Below are 18,061 nucleotides of genomic sequence, written 5' to 3'. Positions count from 1 at the left end.
GATGCTTTGCTCAAAATAACACGAGCAAAGGACAAGGACCGAATAAGTGGCAACAGTCGCCAACTTCAAAGTCAAGTTTGTACGTTCGTACGACGACGAGGCACACACACATGTATGCATGCATATCCGCGTGTTTTACTCGCGTACGTAAATACGTACGTGGTACGGGGAATGCGATTGAATTATTATTACGTAGTATCGTGAAATAATTATCGAATATTCTTTAATCACCTACAAAATTGAAAAATCTTCATAAACTTTCCGTATATGTCAACACTGTAGACTAAATATGCTTATCTATACTTGTTCATTCTTTTTCTACAACATATTTACATCGATTAAAGAGTACTCCCGAATAAGAGGTAAAAAATGAGAAAGAACTTCAAGTCAAGATACTTCTCTTCCTCCTCCTCCTCCTCCTCCTCCTCCCTTTCTCTCTTCCCTATCTTCTTCCTTGGTCTTCGGTGGCCTACCGCACCTCCTGCATAATGCAGCACGGCAACGAGTTCAGCCAGCAAATGTTGGACGCTAATACATCTTGATGATAGATAGGAAGCATGTGTTTGGTCTTCGCAATGAAGCCGAGAGAGGGATGTCGGAGGAGGAGGAGGATATTGTGGAACTGGGTGGTGGTGGTAGAATTTCAAGGGGGGTGGCAATGGGGATGCTGCTTCTGATGATGGTGGTTGTGAGGGTGGTGCTGGCTGGTGGTGTCCGCGACGGTGGCTGCCACCAAGCCAACGTAGACGCGAAACCTTCCCTTCCTGACTTTGGGGTTGGTGCTTGGAGGGTGGAACTCGAGGGAGGGAAGGAGAGGGGGGAGTTTGGCGGAACTCGAACTCGGGGGATGATGCTAGGCAGCTAGCTGCTGTACGTTCTACGTTCGGCGACGTTCACTCGCGAATTCCAATGCCGAGCACGTTCCCGTCAGACGAGCGTACGTGCGACACGACTACGCTTTTACGCTACTCTCTTTCCAACCCTCCTCCTCGCTTGCCACCTGACCGTCCTCCACCTCCTCATCCTCCTCATCCTCCTTCTTCTCATCCGCATCCTCATCCTCCCTTTTTCCTCCTTCTTCTTCTTCTTCTTCTTCTTCTTCTTCTTGCTTTACCATCAAACAGAGTCCACCCTCTTCTTCCTTTCCAACCCCCTTTCCCACACCCCTCAACCCCCCGCCTGCCCCTTTGTCGAAACCCTACGAGAAGACTCCTTCGCTTCTCTACCGACCACCCTTTCTTAACTTTCTTATTGCTTGCCTATCCTTCTCCTCCTATTACTCTCCTCCGTTCCACCCCCCCCCAACCTCCACATTTCTCTTACCACTCTCTTCTTCTCTTCTTCTTCTTCTTCTTACCACACCCCAGCAACCCTCTTCCCCTTTATACACACACGCTCGCACGCAATTGCAATATTCTTGATGGCACGATCTATCCCCCTTTTTTCTTTTCTAATTCCCATTGAACATTCGATAACGAGGGATATACTCGAAAAAAGTATCTAGAAATGGAGATACCCCCTTTTTTCTTTTTTATTTAAGAATTTTTATGAAGTCTACTTAAGTCGTGCGTTTTATAAAATACACGTGACGAATTGTTACGAATGATAGTAAAAGAATTAGGATTGTACGATTAATATTGGGATGTGATTTTAATTAATCGTAATATTTCTAATATCTATAATAATCTACTTTACCGACTCCGCGACGTTAATAATTTACCGACTGATATCTATAGTTACCGACAGGCGTTGATAATTTACCGACTGGTGTCCACAATTACCGACCGAGAATAATCGTCTCTTGTTACCGACGAGTGTCGATAACAAAGAACACTGCGATTATCATTTCAACCGAGGAGGGAAAATATGAATAATCGAAAAAAGAAATTGAAAATAAAATCTCACCGTAATTCGATTAATTTGATCGTCGAGAACGTGAGGTTGTTTCAATACGATCTCGTAAGCCATTAGCCTGTCGTGAGATGCTTTAAATTCCAACAACATAGCTGATAATTCCTTATGAAGTGAACTCGCCATTCGACTTTCCTCCACCCGGGAAGCTAACGATTCCCATCTTTCTATTGCACCTGGAAAAAAAGAAAATAAAAAGAAAATTAAGAAAACAATTCAAATAAGAATTAGAAAAAAAAAAATGATGAAACGGTACAACGTTAGCGGATAGGAAATTGGTGCAACAAAAACAACAGGGGTGTACAATAATAACAGGTACAACCAGTTTGTCCGGAGTTATAATCGGCATTTTAAACTTGTCCTTGTTGACCACCAAGAACAGAAGGGGGACCACCAACCAACCTACTGCCTATTGTCCATGAACAACACATGGGTTTCTACGGTAATCCGACATCCTCGTTATAAACGAGATATTTAAGGTCAAGCTGCTTATATCTACGTATAGTACGTAAGTTAATATATATATATATATGTATATACATAAGATGAATCGCATGTGCGGCTTCCATGACCTCATTTATTTCCTACTTTTCCTTTTTCTAACTATTATATTACTAACAAAAAAAAAAACAATTATTTCAAAACTAAGTTTCATTCTTCTTATCACCGATAATTATCTTTAAACGGACTTGAATTATTTGCTCGACGATACATTTAGTTCCCCCCATTCACCCCCCCTATCCCCACCCATTTAGTCACCAATGAATTTCTATCATCGTTGACTTTTTCTTTTTTTCTTTCATCAAAGATTATTTATTTGTTTTACTCGTACTCCGTTGCTTTGCTTGACTTGCTTGCTTTGCTTACTTTCACCAATACATCTTAAGAAGAAAAGATCGCTAAACGTCGATAAACATATGCGCAAGCAGAGCATCGATAAATCCTCCTCTTCCTCCTCCTTCACCTCCTCCTCCTCCTCCTTCTTCACCTCCTCTTACTCTCTCATACGAGAAATGATATCGTAAACGATCGAGAAAATATATATTTGAATGAGAAAAAGAAATATCATCGTCATTATCCGATCGTATGAAGAAGGTAGAAAAAAAAAAGGTAAGAGAGAGAGAGAGAGAGAGAGAGAGAGAGAGAGAGAGAGGAGAGTACGAAGACTTCTTTAAGAGAAAGTTTTTAACCGTACGGATTATTTCATTTACCATAGAAGAATAACCCGCAAACACACAGCCGTGTATTTCTCGCGGTGTTTATTATAATACTCGGTGTAAAAAATTATATTTTATTGGTGTACGAGAAAACCTAGCAATTATTATTCATTCTCATAAATAATCAAACCTACGATATGGCAAAATATAATCTAAATATTGAGAAAAAATAAAAATTTTTCTAAGAAATGAATCACTCATTCTAATATATTAAACAACTATGAGATAAAAATCCCGTTGTTCTCCTAAATCGACCTAAATCCTATCACTTAGAAAGGGACACAAAGAAACACGAAAGGTATTTTTAAGAAATAAGAAAAAAAAAATAAAGGATCAAATCTTATTATCGTTGGTGTTAGTGGTGTTTTCAAGGATGACGAAATTTCATTCTATAAGAAAGAAAAGAAAAATGTTGAGGTCTAAAAGAAAGGAGGAAGAAACCTGTTCCCGAAAATAGAAATACCTGATTGGTTGACCGTTCACGATTTAAAAAAAAAAAACACTTTATAACCCTCTTCCCACATTATATTAACCGAACGAGATTTTCTATTCGAATAAATAGTAATAAAATGGTATACGTATATACTTGGACGTATGTTGTTGAATGATCTACAATTAAAAATAAACGATAGAAAATAGGTTGTGAACGATAAAGAAAAAAAAAGAAGAAGAAAAAAAAGAAAATAGATCAGTTAATGTGTTATAAGAACATCCGGTAAAGAAAATATATAGATCTATCTATTTTATCTAATGCAATCGTTTCGTTCGTTCGTTCGTTCGTTTGATCGGCACGCAGGATAAAACTAAAGCATTAAAACACACGCGCGACTTATACACAAACGGAAATTCATGGTGAAAAGCCCCGTAGTAATCCCCTCTCTGTCTCTATCTTTCTTTCTTTCTTCTTCTTCTTCTTGTCGCTTATTAACCTGCACTACTCGCAATTAGTCGGAATAAGACCGTGAAACACATCACGAATGAAACAACAACAACAACTACTACTACTGTGAAACTAATCGACAATATTACTATTTACTTACACACATATAAAATAATATAATGATTCTACGAAGATATTATATTTTTTTTTTTCTATCTATATTGTAATCAATAAAATCCTTTCTAATAAAACAAAAAAAGAACCACATTGCCGAGAAAGTTCGTGCCAATTTTTCATGGTATATTTTTATTTATATTCGAATATAAATCAAATATAAATATTTTCCAATCGATTGTGAACTGATGCATTTTTTGTAGAAATTCTTACACAATTGTGATTTGTAAAATGCGAATTAAATGATAGATCCAGTTTAATAACTATTGTTTGTTGCTTTCGTTAATTAAAATCAAATTGTTTTTCGGCACACACAACAACACATTCTCAGTGCCATTACCAATACTATTTACTCGTTACGATATTAAATTCAAATATAAATTCGTGTAAATAATTTGATAACAACAACAAACAAAAAAACTAATTGAATCTTAGAAGAGTCGAGATATTACACACCGAAATAAAATCAAAAGAGAAAGAAAGTGTAAAATGAAAGTTAGAAAAGAAATCAAAATAACGAATAAGAAAAGTAACTCACTGAGAGCTGTTAGAAAAGATGATTGGTGTTAATTTAAAACACATATTTCTTTTGTACAATGTACAAACAAAAATATCAAAATAAATCGAAACGAATGTGCAAATTTAACAAAAAAAAACCTATAAATAATACACGCGTTTCAAAAAATATATACATATAATCGTGAATAAATACAAATTATATCTATGCAAAATAAATTGAATACAGGTGTGTGTGTGTGTACTTAAAACAACAACAACAACAAAAACAACATCAATTGAACACCGTAAGAAAAAAATTATAATATCATATCGTAAAAATAATGAAATGCATTGGGTGCATACAATATACGTAACAACATAATACAATAACGTCATAACTTTTAAATTAAATCATGATCGAATTACAACGTGCTTGTTAATAGCCACAGAAATAAAGAGAGAGAGAGAGAGAGAGAGAGAGAAAAGTAGGAACAGTATGTGATCATCACTGAAATTATCAAGTAAATGCGCAATATCTATGTTCGTATGTGTCCAAAGTTATATATACACATATACACACACCTAATACACATATTCTAAAATTCAGTTTTCAAGTATCATATATATATATATATTATAATATATACAAAATTTCAAAATGCTACGTACGTCGTTGGTTTTCACCTTTTTTCCTGCCGTTATCTTTGACGTCAGATGATTTAACGATCATAGCAATCCCTTCTTTCGCGTTTTTTTTTTTTTATTTTTAATATCACTCGTTATAAATCTTTTTTCAAAACTCTTGTCAAAATGTAAATAATAGAGATATACCACGCGCGTGTATGTTCTTTTTCTTTTCTTTTTTTTTAAATGTTCTTTTACAATCTTCACAATCTTATTTCTTTTTTTATTTCTCGTGCAAGACGATGATCGATTATTCACATGACGTCGTGTTATAGTTTATTATTATTATTATTATTTGGAAATACACTGAAAAATTAGTTGAACACCGAATTTGATTCGTGAAAAATTTGTTTAAACGAATATCACGTTGATATGTTTAATATATATAATTGAATTGAATAGAATTTAATTCTAATAATAATAATATGTATTATAAGAGAAAATATATTTAAGATAAAATCTTTCGTGTGTTAATACGTTGTTACAACTACGAATGTGTTCCAACGCGCGTCTGAGATCGAATGCCATTTCGCGGTTAGGCGAAAATGCTCGAACACTATGTTCGTGTGCTTTCGCTCTTATAAGGTGAGAGACGGGCCCACACCGTTCACACATATATATATATATATATGTTCTTGCACAAATGCGCGCGCGCCCACGTACTCTCCCACACGTACAACTGTTTTAATTGAAAAAAAGAAAAAAACAAGAAAAAAGAAAAAATAAAACAAAACAAAAAATGAAATGCATGCATATATATATATATATATTTATGCATTTCCAATTGATTTATTTCAATGCTTACACTTAACATATAATTTAAATATGTATATATATGTGTATGTGTATATGTGTATATAATAAATCATAGTTAATCGAGAGAATGTGTATAAAAAAAATAATCTGTATCTATTTGAAATAACTTAAAATGGTAAGACAAGTTTTAATCAAGTTTCCATTGTAAAATAAAAAAACTATCTTAATCGCCCGCGCAATATTTTGTTTCATACTACGATAATCTTTAACAAGACTACGTGAATCGTAAAAATCTTGTTTAAATACGAATTGAAAAATCTATATAATTATTTTATTAATAGGTTGATTCCTCCTCTCGTAGAGAAAATAAATAAATAAATGCGTTTGTTTATTAATATAATCATTACAATGCACACAAAGAACATACTTCCAAGTGTAATTAATAAGGGATGATGATGATAATGATGATACAAAGGGGATGTTCGAAAAGGAAAAATAATTATTTAAAAAATTTCATTTGTATGTGTGTGTATGTTAATTCATACTTTTTTCGTCGAGTGTGTATAGAAAACATGCAAGTGTACTTCAATCAAATCGTGCAAAAAAAAAATATACAAAATATACAAAACAAATTCTAAATTAAATGAGGACAAAAAAAATATATTATAATATACAATTATATATATATGGAATAATTGAAATGGTAAAATACTGAAAACAATCGGACCCCCCTAATGCTAGGAGGAAATAAACATGAATAAAATATTACTCAATATAATAATTAATAAAATATTTATAATAACGAACGAATTGATATTTAATTTACGACGTTTAATTAGATTATACTCACCACGAACTTGCTTCGTATATTTTTCAGTCCTGAATGATCCACTAATCGATTCTAGCAACGTGTTCAGGCATCTCAAGTTATCCCTGCACGCACTTTCCACTTCGACCTGCGAACAGGATTAATACTAAATCAATCTAACATGTATATATATATATAATTTCGTTATTATTCTATAAGTAATTTAATTTTGATTTTATTTAAATATAGAACACAAATATACAAGCGTGAACATCCAAATATTTTTGCAATACCATAACATTAAATATTAAAGGGCCTATCAATTTTTCATCTAACAGTTTCAAAATAATTATATTCATTTGAATTTATATAAATATTAATATTATTTATGTAAATGTGTAGGAGAGACAACTAATTACTAAGGTCAATCAATTTTTTGTTTATTTGATCTAATCGTAAATTGATTATTAATAAAATGTTTTTTACCATAATTAAATATTACTTTTTCTTTTTGTATATATTATAATTTTTAATATAAAAAAGAAAATGAATAAAGAAATTTGTTAACTACGACATACGAACAACAACGAAATTAGGACAATGCATCTTATTTATTTTTTGTTTTTTTTATATCACGAACACGTCCATTGAAAAGCATAAAAAGGATTTTATTTGTTTTTTCTTTTTTTTTGTTTTTCATGCAACGTTTAACACATACTAAAAAAAAATGTGATACCGCTTACATAAATTAATTATGTTTCTTCTCGCACATTTTCTGATATATATTAAATTTATATTGAAATTTATTTGATCTTAAAATAATACTGTTGTTTTATTACTGTTGTCTCTTGGCAGGATTAAAAAGCAGACAAATGGTAGGAATGACACAATAGGTGAATACAAACGGTGAAGAATGTCGCTTTTATCTTTCTTATCAATTATTTGCGATACAATGTGTTGATTGTACTAATCTAATTGAGAGAGAAAAAAAGATAATGCTAAGTAACAGTCATCATCATGTCTCTCTTTCTCATCTTTTCTTTTCCATACTAATTAAATTTATACACGAACACTTACAAACGAAGTTTATATAAAAATACGTGTGTTTTAATTATTAAATTATAAAAAAGAAGCACTTATGGCACACACATCATGCTTAGAGCCACACACTCTCGCTGCTAATTAATTATATAATTATAATTTTAACACGAGATACAAATTATAAAATAAAAAAATAAATAAAAAAGCGAACAAAACTATAATTGTTAAAATATATTTTTTCATTCTTCTTCTTCTTCTTCTTCTTCTTCTTTATTCTTCTTTTTCTTCTTCTTCTTCTTCTACATATTCTTTTCTTTTGTCGTACATTTACATAAATGATTAATACTATAAACGTAAAAAACTAAAACTAGGCTCTAGAAAATAGGGTAATAACTTTGCCAGAAATGTTACCCCGTAAATGATTGAACCATGCCCAAAAGCGTAAATAAAAGTATTGCAAAAGCGTGGTGCGTTCATCGGCAATAGGATTAGAAATACGTACACAATCTTGCGGAAGGGTTCCATTAGATCTTACGAAAAGATTTTCGGCTAGGACGCATTGCGATTGTGATTTGTCAAGGACATTTCTAATGTCCTCGATATCGCTGTCACTGTCTTCCGTAGTGTCCGTTGTTACTTCCTGAAAAAGAAAAAAAAAAAGAAAAGAATAAAAACACACCAAATAAAGCAAAATTAAAAAAAAAAAGATATTTTATAATTTAACATATTATAACGTTTTATAACATCGTCATCGTCATCATCATCTTATCGCGAGTGGTTTTGTAATCATCCCACCACTTAACGTCCACGTTGGCAAGATCAAGGTCAACCGTGCCAAAGTGAAAGGAAGAATCTCTATCAGGAAAGTGAAGTTTATTACGAGATAACTAAATTTTTCTGTTTTTTTTTTTTATCTATCAGATAATTTATATACACTTTCTTTCAATAAATTCTTTTAAGGATCAGAATTTATCAATTATGCGAGAAAAAAAAAGATTTTACTTTGAAAACAGAAAAAAGAAAAAACAATTAAGAAACACAACTGTGCGCATTGAGGAGATTAAAGATTTTATTCTTGCACAATAAAATTCAGGATTCGAAATTGTTTGTATGCATTTGTCTCTGTTGTGTTGTGTGTATCCTTTTATTTTTTTTTTTCGTTTACTAATAATAAAATCTATTATTATCGTCGCAATACGATTGGATGATTGAAATGAAATTCGATTTGGAAAAAAGAAAAAAAGAAAAAAGAACAAATGAATTTACAAGAAAAACATGGATACTTGATCGAATATGAAAAATAGAATGGCACGTACATGGCGCATGCGATTTCGGGGCATGACTGCAGAACTACCAGGAAGGGCGCTCATGCTACTGGATGCGCAATCCGATTGGCTGTCGAGGAAATTTCTATAATCATCGCCAAATTCCAACAATCTTCTTGCCGTTTCAACGTCCGGTGCTTCGCTGTACGTTTCGCTCATATACTTTTCCTGCAAATTAATATAAGATCTCATTCATTTATTTTTTCATTTATTTCCAAATACCAAAGGTAAATAATAAAAGTAGGTCTGCCAAAATAAAACTATAAGTATAGTAATTAACCCTTTCGTTACCAGTGACTGATTTATGAAAATGGTGTCCCCATCCATGCACCAAAAAGAAAAAACATCCATATGAACAAGAAGAAGAATTGTACCGCCAATTAATAATCGAAAGGGTTAAATTACAAGAATTAGGATAAAAAAAACAAATAAAATTGTACCTGATAATTATCCCAAGCTTGCTCGGAGAAAGAATTATTACCGAGACTATTCATTTCTATATCGCTGTCTACGTTTGATTGACGATTGCAAAGTTCTTTGCTATTTAGCACGGTGTCTAATAAACTGTCTTCGTAAGTGGAACAACCTTTGATGCAACTACTGCGTTGATCATCTTCCGCGTCATTCGATGCTACGAAGTCACGACAGCAAGGCATTGTGGCAAGTATCAAAGAAGAGGATGGATCACTGCTGCCCACAGCCAACGTCGTTGTTTCTGTATTTAACTGTTGATGAACTGTACATCCTGAGAATGAACCAGATTTGACGAGAGTAGTACTAGTCGAGTGCCCGTAACATTCTCTCGGAACAACTGCAGCACGCAATACGCCATTAACAACACGATTGGCGTTAGTTTTGCGAGGTGATCTTTGTTGATTTAAACTACCATCGCTTCCTGCCGAATGATGATTTCCGCTAACGCATTCGGAACTAGAACCACTTTTCCGACCCTATACAGAAACACAATGGAACGAACGAGCATCGTCATAAAATGGTCGAGTCAAATATTAATTTATAATTGGTGAAAAAAATTAAAAAGACCTTTCGTCAATTCTTACCAAGTGTTTCTTCCTCAATCTACTTTTCTTCCTACGTAAGGAACTATTTCTCGCTGTACGACCATCTTGACAAATGATCGATTCCTCCAACAACGTACAAGTTGAATTATTAAATGACTTAGGCGAACCACTGCAGAATAATATTTAAACATTTGATATTATATCATCTTGTGTACATTTATTAAATGATAATCATTATTTAATTAATACTTACGCGGCATCCAAGGAAATAGATTTGGTTGGAGGCGAGACTACAAGTTGATGCAGTGCTGTCTCAGATTGCGAGATCGAGAATTGTGAGATAGAATCGTTGACCTGATTCAAAGCGGAGCTCGAAGCTATCTGCGATATGCAAGAAACGCTCCAAGGTCTAGAACCGTTGGTTTTCTGTCTGGAACGCATAACAACTTTGGACGTGCTACTACTACCACCGCTATCCAACATCATAACCGGACGATTTTCATTAACCGGTGTTTTATCTAAATCTTCTATTATTTCTTGCGACATTGACTGGGATTGTGCACAGCCTAGAGCACCGCTTTCAAAGCGACGATAGGTCGCGACACTACTCTGAAGATCTTCTGACGAGACTGATTGCCTCTCCCCATCGGATTCCTCTGTCGTGTATTCCCCACTCGCGTCACAGCTATCTAGGGACTATAATAAAACGACATTAATTGGGTAAAAGAAGAGGGGGACGAGCACAACTAGATCACAAGTGTCAAGAAGAAGAAGAAGAAGAGTAAGTGGGAGGAAGAGAAACACGTCATAATAAAAAGAACAGGATGCAACACCTACCTGCAACAATCCACCACCGTTTCTCGCAACATCGTGACCCCTTGTAGACGAGTTCATTCTAAGCCATTCCTTAATACGAGCATATTTGGCACGATGATTCATCGCGGTTCCCTTTTTTTCCTCAAATATTAAAGGTGGAAACGTACGGGGAAAATTAGATTGTCTCTCCTCCCTAACTAATTTTTCAACTTCCTTTATCAGCCTTCCTATGCTCACTTTGTCGCTCTTCGCATCGTCATCGCTATCCTTTTCCGGAGCATCCGTTATCGTTTCTGCTGTTACTATTGCAGAACCCTCCTCCTCCTCCTCTTCTTCCTCTTCCTCCACCTCTTCTTCCTCTTCTTCCTCCTCCTCCTCTTCCTCCTCTTCCTCTTCCTGTTCATCGTGCTCGACATTCTTCATCAGTCTATTACATATTCGTTCTTTATCAACCTCCTCCTCATTCTCTTTGACATCAGCCATCCTCCTCCTCCTATCATCATTCTCAACGAATCTAACATTTTCCGTCACACTGACTCGCGGGGTCTCGTTGAAATCCAATCGAACGACCACGTTGGTCTTCCTTTCTTCGGTAGAAACATAATTATTAGCACGAGATGACGTGTAAGTCCATTCCTCCTCGGAAGAATCATCCACCATGTTTGTGGATTCTTCGTTTGCCTGACAACAATCTACCTCGGAATCCGTGTCCAAATGTTTGAAGTAAAATATGGCGCAATTCTTAGACTTTCTGTCGGACCTACAAATATTACAAACACGTCGTACAATTTTTTGTTAATATTGTAACAAACCAAAAAACACACACACAGATTGAGAAAATAATGAATGAATTTTTAGATTATAAAAATAATCAGTGAATATTATTGTACAAAAAACCACACAAATTGGGGAAAATAATGAATGAATCTTATTGTACAAAAAAAGAACACACACAGAGAGATTGGAAAAATAATAAAATTAATCTTGTTGATTAGGTTTAGAGTAGAATATTTGAAGAAAAAATTAATTTCTTACGTGTTAAACGATGCAGTTTCTTCAACTGGCAATACACTTGTCGACGGAGTCGGTGAACGACGCCTCTTCAAAGTTTCCTTAGACGATACGGATGATTCTTCTTTCGTCTGTTCAACCGTCTGCTGCTGATTTCGTACTATAGTCGTCTTTGACGACGTCATCGGTACGGTATTAGGTGTCGGTGGCATGTCGTCGTCTTTTTCTTCTTCTTCTACGTCAGCCTCTTCACCCTGATCACCCGTTTCTATCGTTAGACTAGTATTAATGTGCGATGATATTCTATTAGAACAATTTTCAGCTTCCTCGTATCTAGCATCCATCACACAGAATTGACATAATTCGTCCTGCAACAATAAAAAAGAACAAAATCTTTATTCAAACATCTCAACAACAAGAACAACAATAAAAAATATGCATTGATCCAGAATCGAACTTCTACGTTAAATTGCAAAGTTTCTCACTCGAGGTCATTGAACCCTCTCTCTCTCTCTCTCTCTCTCTCTCTCTTTCGTGAGATTCTTTCGCAAGCCGATCTTTCGTCTCTCTTGTGAAACGTTACATTAACTTTGCAAACGTGGAAGAGAGAAATGAAAGGAATTTGATAAACGAACCAAAAAATAATTATATAAAAAAGCGTAGCAGAAAAAAACGAGAAAGGGGAAAGGGAAGAGAAAAAGATATATATATATATATATATAAAAAAAGCAAACAAAAAAAATAAATCTAGACTTTCGCCAGGTAATGCGAGATTTTGTAAAAGGTCCCGAAGCCAAACAAGAACGAAGAGTAGTAGTGTCGTTGCTGGCAGCCAGGTAGAAATCCAATGATGCACGTGCGCGTCCAATTTCTTAACGCACGTTTCTTTCTTTTTTCCCCCCTTCCCCTCCCCTCTCTCTCTCACTATTTCACCCCGTTTTCCTGCTCAATGAATAGGAGGAGCGCCGCAGAATTAAGCAGAAAAATTCTTGAAAATCAAAGTTTCAAGAATGAATAGAAAAAAAAAAGAAAAGACAAGACAAGACCAGCTGTTCGAATGCAATAATAAAATCCGCGAATTAATTAGCAAACAATTGCCTCTTAATCTTCTTTTTTACACTTACACTGTTGAAACGACCGAATTTCGCGTTAAACAACAACACTCGAAAAACATTATCGAGCAATGAGGAAAAGTAAAAGTAGAAGAAACAACGGGGGGTGGGTGGTGGGTGGTATGTTGGATAAAGGAAGAAGAGAAGAGTGAAATTATTGGTCAAGGAACAGCAACACGGGACCTCGAATGAAACAACGACGACGACGACGACGAAGTGTGCAGCACACCGTGATGACTGAGAAATATTCGTGCTGGCATAGCATCAAACTGTGTTTCGTTCCTTCCACCTCAACTGAGAGAATTCCCCTACTCCTCCTACCTTCCTACATTTTCCTACCTTCACCCCCACTACAATCCTTTCGCCCTCTCCCCTGTCCCTGGGCCCCTCTTCACTCCCAGGCCCAACTCTTTGCTTCCCCTTCCTCTACCCCTACCCCTGCAACGGTAAGACAACAGTCTGCACACTAATCCCCCAACTCTTTGCCGATAATTACTGACTCGAAAGAAAATCGGCGTCATAATTACAAACGCGTAGAGATAGATAGATAGATATATACTTGTTAATTATCTGCAACGTTTTCTAACGATTTCAAACCGAAAATAGGTTAAAACACGAGCCGATAGATTACAATCGAATGAGATAATTAAAACAAGATAGAAATGGAAGTCAGGATAGATGCATGATGATTTTGTAGAAAATATTTATAATTCGAAAATAGAAAAAAGAAACTACCAATAATCATTAGATCACAAATTGATAAATAAAGTACAAACCTCAACGAGGAATGGAGAAAGGTTGGAAAATATTTTAAGCCGGATGCAAAAGGGATAGAGGTTTTAAGAAGAGTTATAAAGAAAATAAAGGAAGCAGAGAAGAAGAAAGAAGAGAAAATTGTATATAAAAGTGTAAAAAAGGAAATAAAATTTAGTTTTATTTTCAGTCTTGTTTTAAAATTTCAATGTATTAAGATAGTATATATATATATATATATAATAATTGTTTGTTTGAATTTTGGAATTTCTGAATTTTTGTAAAAAGTAAAAATGTATCGAAAACCCTCCAAAACCCGAGTATAAATAAATAAAATAAATAATAAATACAAACCTCGAAATAAGATCCTTCTTCATCGATTGATCGATTCTCAGATGAAGCATCGCTGTCTGAAAAATCGTTTCTCGAACTGTTCGTACCGTTCGAATCTTTCCGTACTCGAGACCTAAGACGCTTTGTTTGCTTCGAACGAAGATACTTGGCAATAGTAGTAGTAGTAGTATTCGTATTCGTATTAGTATTAGTAGTAGTAGTATTGCTGTTAGTGTTCGTAGTTGTCGGTGTAGTAGTAGTAGTAGTAGAGGTAGGAGATTCTCTTCCGGAGCCACAAGATTGTCTGCTACGACTCAACCGAGGTTGTTTCGTGACCGGCTCCTCATCGCTCTCGCTACTGCATTGGCAAGAAACACCACTCTGAAAAATATACGAAGGATATGTGATGCACATACATAGACATGTAATATTATACACTAATATATATTCCAAAACCTATACAGGGTGTACAATTTCAATTAATTATTTCCAATTATCTAAAATCAATAAAAAAATGTATTTATCACCATCACCATCATACCGGTTTTTGATTTATAATGAAATTTCTTTTATTATATTCTTCAGAGATTGGTCGGGATTATTTTTTTGTATTCTTTAAACTTTAAACTAGTAGCTATCAATATGTTATCTTATGTGTGTGTGTGTGTAATTCAAATGGAAACAAGACACCCTGATAATGTACACGTTAACCTACCTAACATGCAGGAATTATCAAAACAGACTACTTTTATCGTCTGATAAAATCGTCACTATGGAAACGATAATAGTCACGGATTTTCCCATGTTTTCTCAACGCGTTTTACCTAACCAACATATAAATTCCCCTTCGAGTTGATAAAGGAAAAAGTAACCGAAAAATGTAAGAAAAGAAAAGAAAAGAAAAGCTTAGAAAAAGGTCAAACTAATTCAAGAAGTAAGGTATGTTAAGTTTGCGAGTATAACGGGGCCCCTCCTTCATCTTTCTCTATATTCCATCTTTTTAAATATTGTTCGTAAGGAATTCTTACCTGGACTTCTTGTAAGAAGAAATCTCTACGAACTCCACTCGATTGCATTCATAGTTTATATCTTGGTATTTTAACGTTAAACCTATACAATACACGCGTATATTATATTCGAATATATCGAATGGGATCTGTCTGCCATTTTTGTAATTCTACACAATCGACGATTCGTTAAATATTTTTTTAATCTAATTTTTATTACAATTATTATAATTTATTGTACGGGACAAATTTTGTATAATTTATTATTAACACCAATTCATCATTTTCTAACATTCGATCGTAACAAAAATAAACAAAAAACTGCCTAACTCGAATTAAAAAAAGATCTAATCAATTAAATCAAAGTTATACGTGTATACCGTAAAACTATTTGAACGGTGGTTATTAGAGGTTCGGTGTTACAACAACTCGTGCACCGTTAGAACGATATGAGAAAAAAAATTGGTGAAGAATATTTTTTTCTTTTTTTTTTCTTTTTGAAATGAATTCAACAAAGATCGGTCGTACGAAGGAAGGAAGGCTTCGAGAACAAATCCGATCTTTTTTCCAAGGTGGGTACTGATCGAGAACAAGGTATAATAAGATAGAGGTAAAGGTAACAGAAAGAGAGAGACACACACACATACATACATACATACACACAGAGGAAATTTTTCTAACTGGGTATCCTGTGGAACAGGATAACTCATTGCATAAAAGCTATCTATCTATCTCTCTCTCACTCTCTTCCCCGTAAGAAACAAAAGCCGTGCAGCAACAGCAGCTCGGAAGTCATGCATCGATACACTCAAGTGCCAAACGACAAGTACTCACACATACGTAACACGACGTTTGATGATCTTGATCGACCTTTTTTTTTCTCATTTTAATATTTTTTAATGAACAAATCTGATCAACTAAACTTTAGAATGATGATTATATTCCTAGTCAAATAAAATGAAGAAAAAGGATTCCAAGAAGTAAGAAATTCAGGATAATACTTTCCTACATGAATAACTAACTCTAATCATCTTTAAGTTTGTATTCTCATCGTTACCGTAATTATCTTTGAGAAAGGTAACAAACAGTGGTAACAGAGTAACACATCAGCAACAACCAGCAGGAGCACTAAACAGCAGCAGCAACAACATCCAATGAAAAGTCTGAATTTAGGACATCTTCGATGCTGAATAAGCTGATCTCGCGTGAAAGTTTTCGATGATTTATTGTGTCTTTCGTATGAAGAGATAAAAGCTAGCTAGCTAGCTAGCTAAGCTAAGCTAGACTGTTAGCTAGCATCCATAAATATACAACACATGGGCATGGATAAGTGTTGGTTATATCTCAAAGTGAAACTTATTAGTCATCGAGGGCAGGAATATTATATCGATTGGTACAGAAATTCTAATGATTTAGTTGTTGTTCCTTGGACTTGAATATTAATGATTTGATTTGATTTGATTTTGTGTGATTTGATTTGATTAAGTTGCTTACCTTGTTGCTGGCTCGGGATACCAAAGTTTCTATATGACACTGCCATTCGAGTGCTCGTAAAAAAAGAAGATGCCAGCGACGCTCGAGCGATCTTGCAATTCTCAATGACTGGGATGACTGTTGTTGTTTTTGTTGTTTGAAAACTATCTCGCTCAATTTCACGACAGAAGATACGATACGCCCGTGTGCCTCTATGTCTCGTTGAAGTATCTGAAAATAAACGATTCATTTTCAAACATTGAGAAAAAAATCAGTACGAAATAATAATAATCCTGGGATAACTAGAAATGATACTTTCAGAAAAAAAAAAAGGGAAAGAGAGACATAAGATAAAAAAAGAGAAGAAGATCCCATAGATCTTTGATTGGACACTGTGTGACTTTAAAAAATACAGAAAAAAAAAATTACTACTTGACATGTGACCCCTTCTCCTTTTCCTTCTCCTTTACCATTAACCGTTAAATTATACCCAACGAAGCTGCAGTCAATCCTCAGTTTCTTTCTCACGGTTGCTATTTCGATTTCAACGTATGCCGCTGTACCGTCGTTTCAAAATAATTAGGACGAAATACATGTATGAGTGAGTGAGTGAATGAATGTATGTGTGTGTGAGTTGATAATTAAAAAATATGCATGAATAGTATCATTGTTCTTTAGAATCAAAATTGGGATGATAATTTGTATTAATTATTTTGATCTCATATTGGGTATGCTGATTTTTTTTAATTGAATTTAATTAACAGATATATATTGTTAAAGGAAAATAATAATAATAATAATATCGTGGTATCGTTGATCGAATATTATAAAATTGTGAAACAGAAAAAAAAGAAAAAAAGGGCTATGTTTAAAAGCATTGAGTCACTTCCTAGAGTCTTAAATCCATCAACGTTGTTTAGGTTAAACCGATAAGTTTGAAATAGCCTGATAAATTACAATAGTTATTTTAAGGATCACGAATGTTATGTCTTGCGGTTTGACGAACGAGTTCAATACCATTATTTGTAATGGGTGTAAAACGAAAGTATATATTCGTGAAGGCAAGAAAATTCGTCATTTAAAAAATACAAAAATAAAATAAAAATACACACGTGATTATCGAAATCAAAAACAAAATCCAAATTTTTCGGTAATATAATAATATGTCAACAAATGTAAACGTGGTTCGACGAATCCCTATTTTCTCTTTATATTTCTTATTAAAAAAAAAAAAAAAAAAAAA

The 18,061-nt window shown here is 34.2% G+C and overlaps 1 protein-coding gene across 2 annotated transcripts in view; it reads right to left on the bottom strand.

Moving 5' to 3' along the window:
• The window catches only part of LOC106788515, a 52,437-nt gene that overhangs the window by 8,938 nt on the left and 25,438 nt on the right, over nt 1–18,061 (bottom strand). For both annotated transcript variants that reach the window (XM_014751832.1, XM_014751833.1), the window contains exons 7-17: nt 16,840–17,049; nt 14,360–14,719; nt 12,165–12,508; nt 11,151–11,889; nt 10,567–11,009; nt 10,353–10,482; nt 9,735–10,244; nt 9,286–9,462; nt 8,472–8,609; nt 6,971–7,076; nt 1,906–2,087 (exon numbers count right to left, since the gene is read on the bottom strand). In XM_014751832.1, coding sequence (XP_014607318.1) covers nt 1,906–2,087; nt 6,971–7,076; nt 8,472–8,609; nt 9,286–9,462; nt 9,735–10,244; nt 10,353–10,482; nt 10,567–11,009; nt 11,151–11,889; nt 12,165–12,508; nt 14,360–14,719; nt 16,840–17,049 — 3,339 coding nt within the window. The remainder of the gene's footprint in view (nt 1–1,905; nt 2,088–6,970; nt 7,077–8,471; nt 8,610–9,285; nt 9,463–9,734; nt 10,245–10,352; nt 10,483–10,566; nt 11,010–11,150; nt 11,890–12,164; nt 12,509–14,359; nt 14,720–16,839; nt 17,050–18,061) is intronic.

This window comes from Polistes canadensis, unplaced genomic scaffold, assembly GCF_001313835.1.
Source record: "Polistes canadensis isolate GaletaPanama2010 unplaced genomic scaffold, ASM131383v1 scaffold_142, whole genome shotgun sequence".
NCBI lineage: Eukaryota > Metazoa > Arthropoda > Insecta > Hymenoptera > Vespidae > Polistes > Polistes canadensis.
This window is presented reverse-complemented; position numbering and strand designations above follow the sequence as displayed.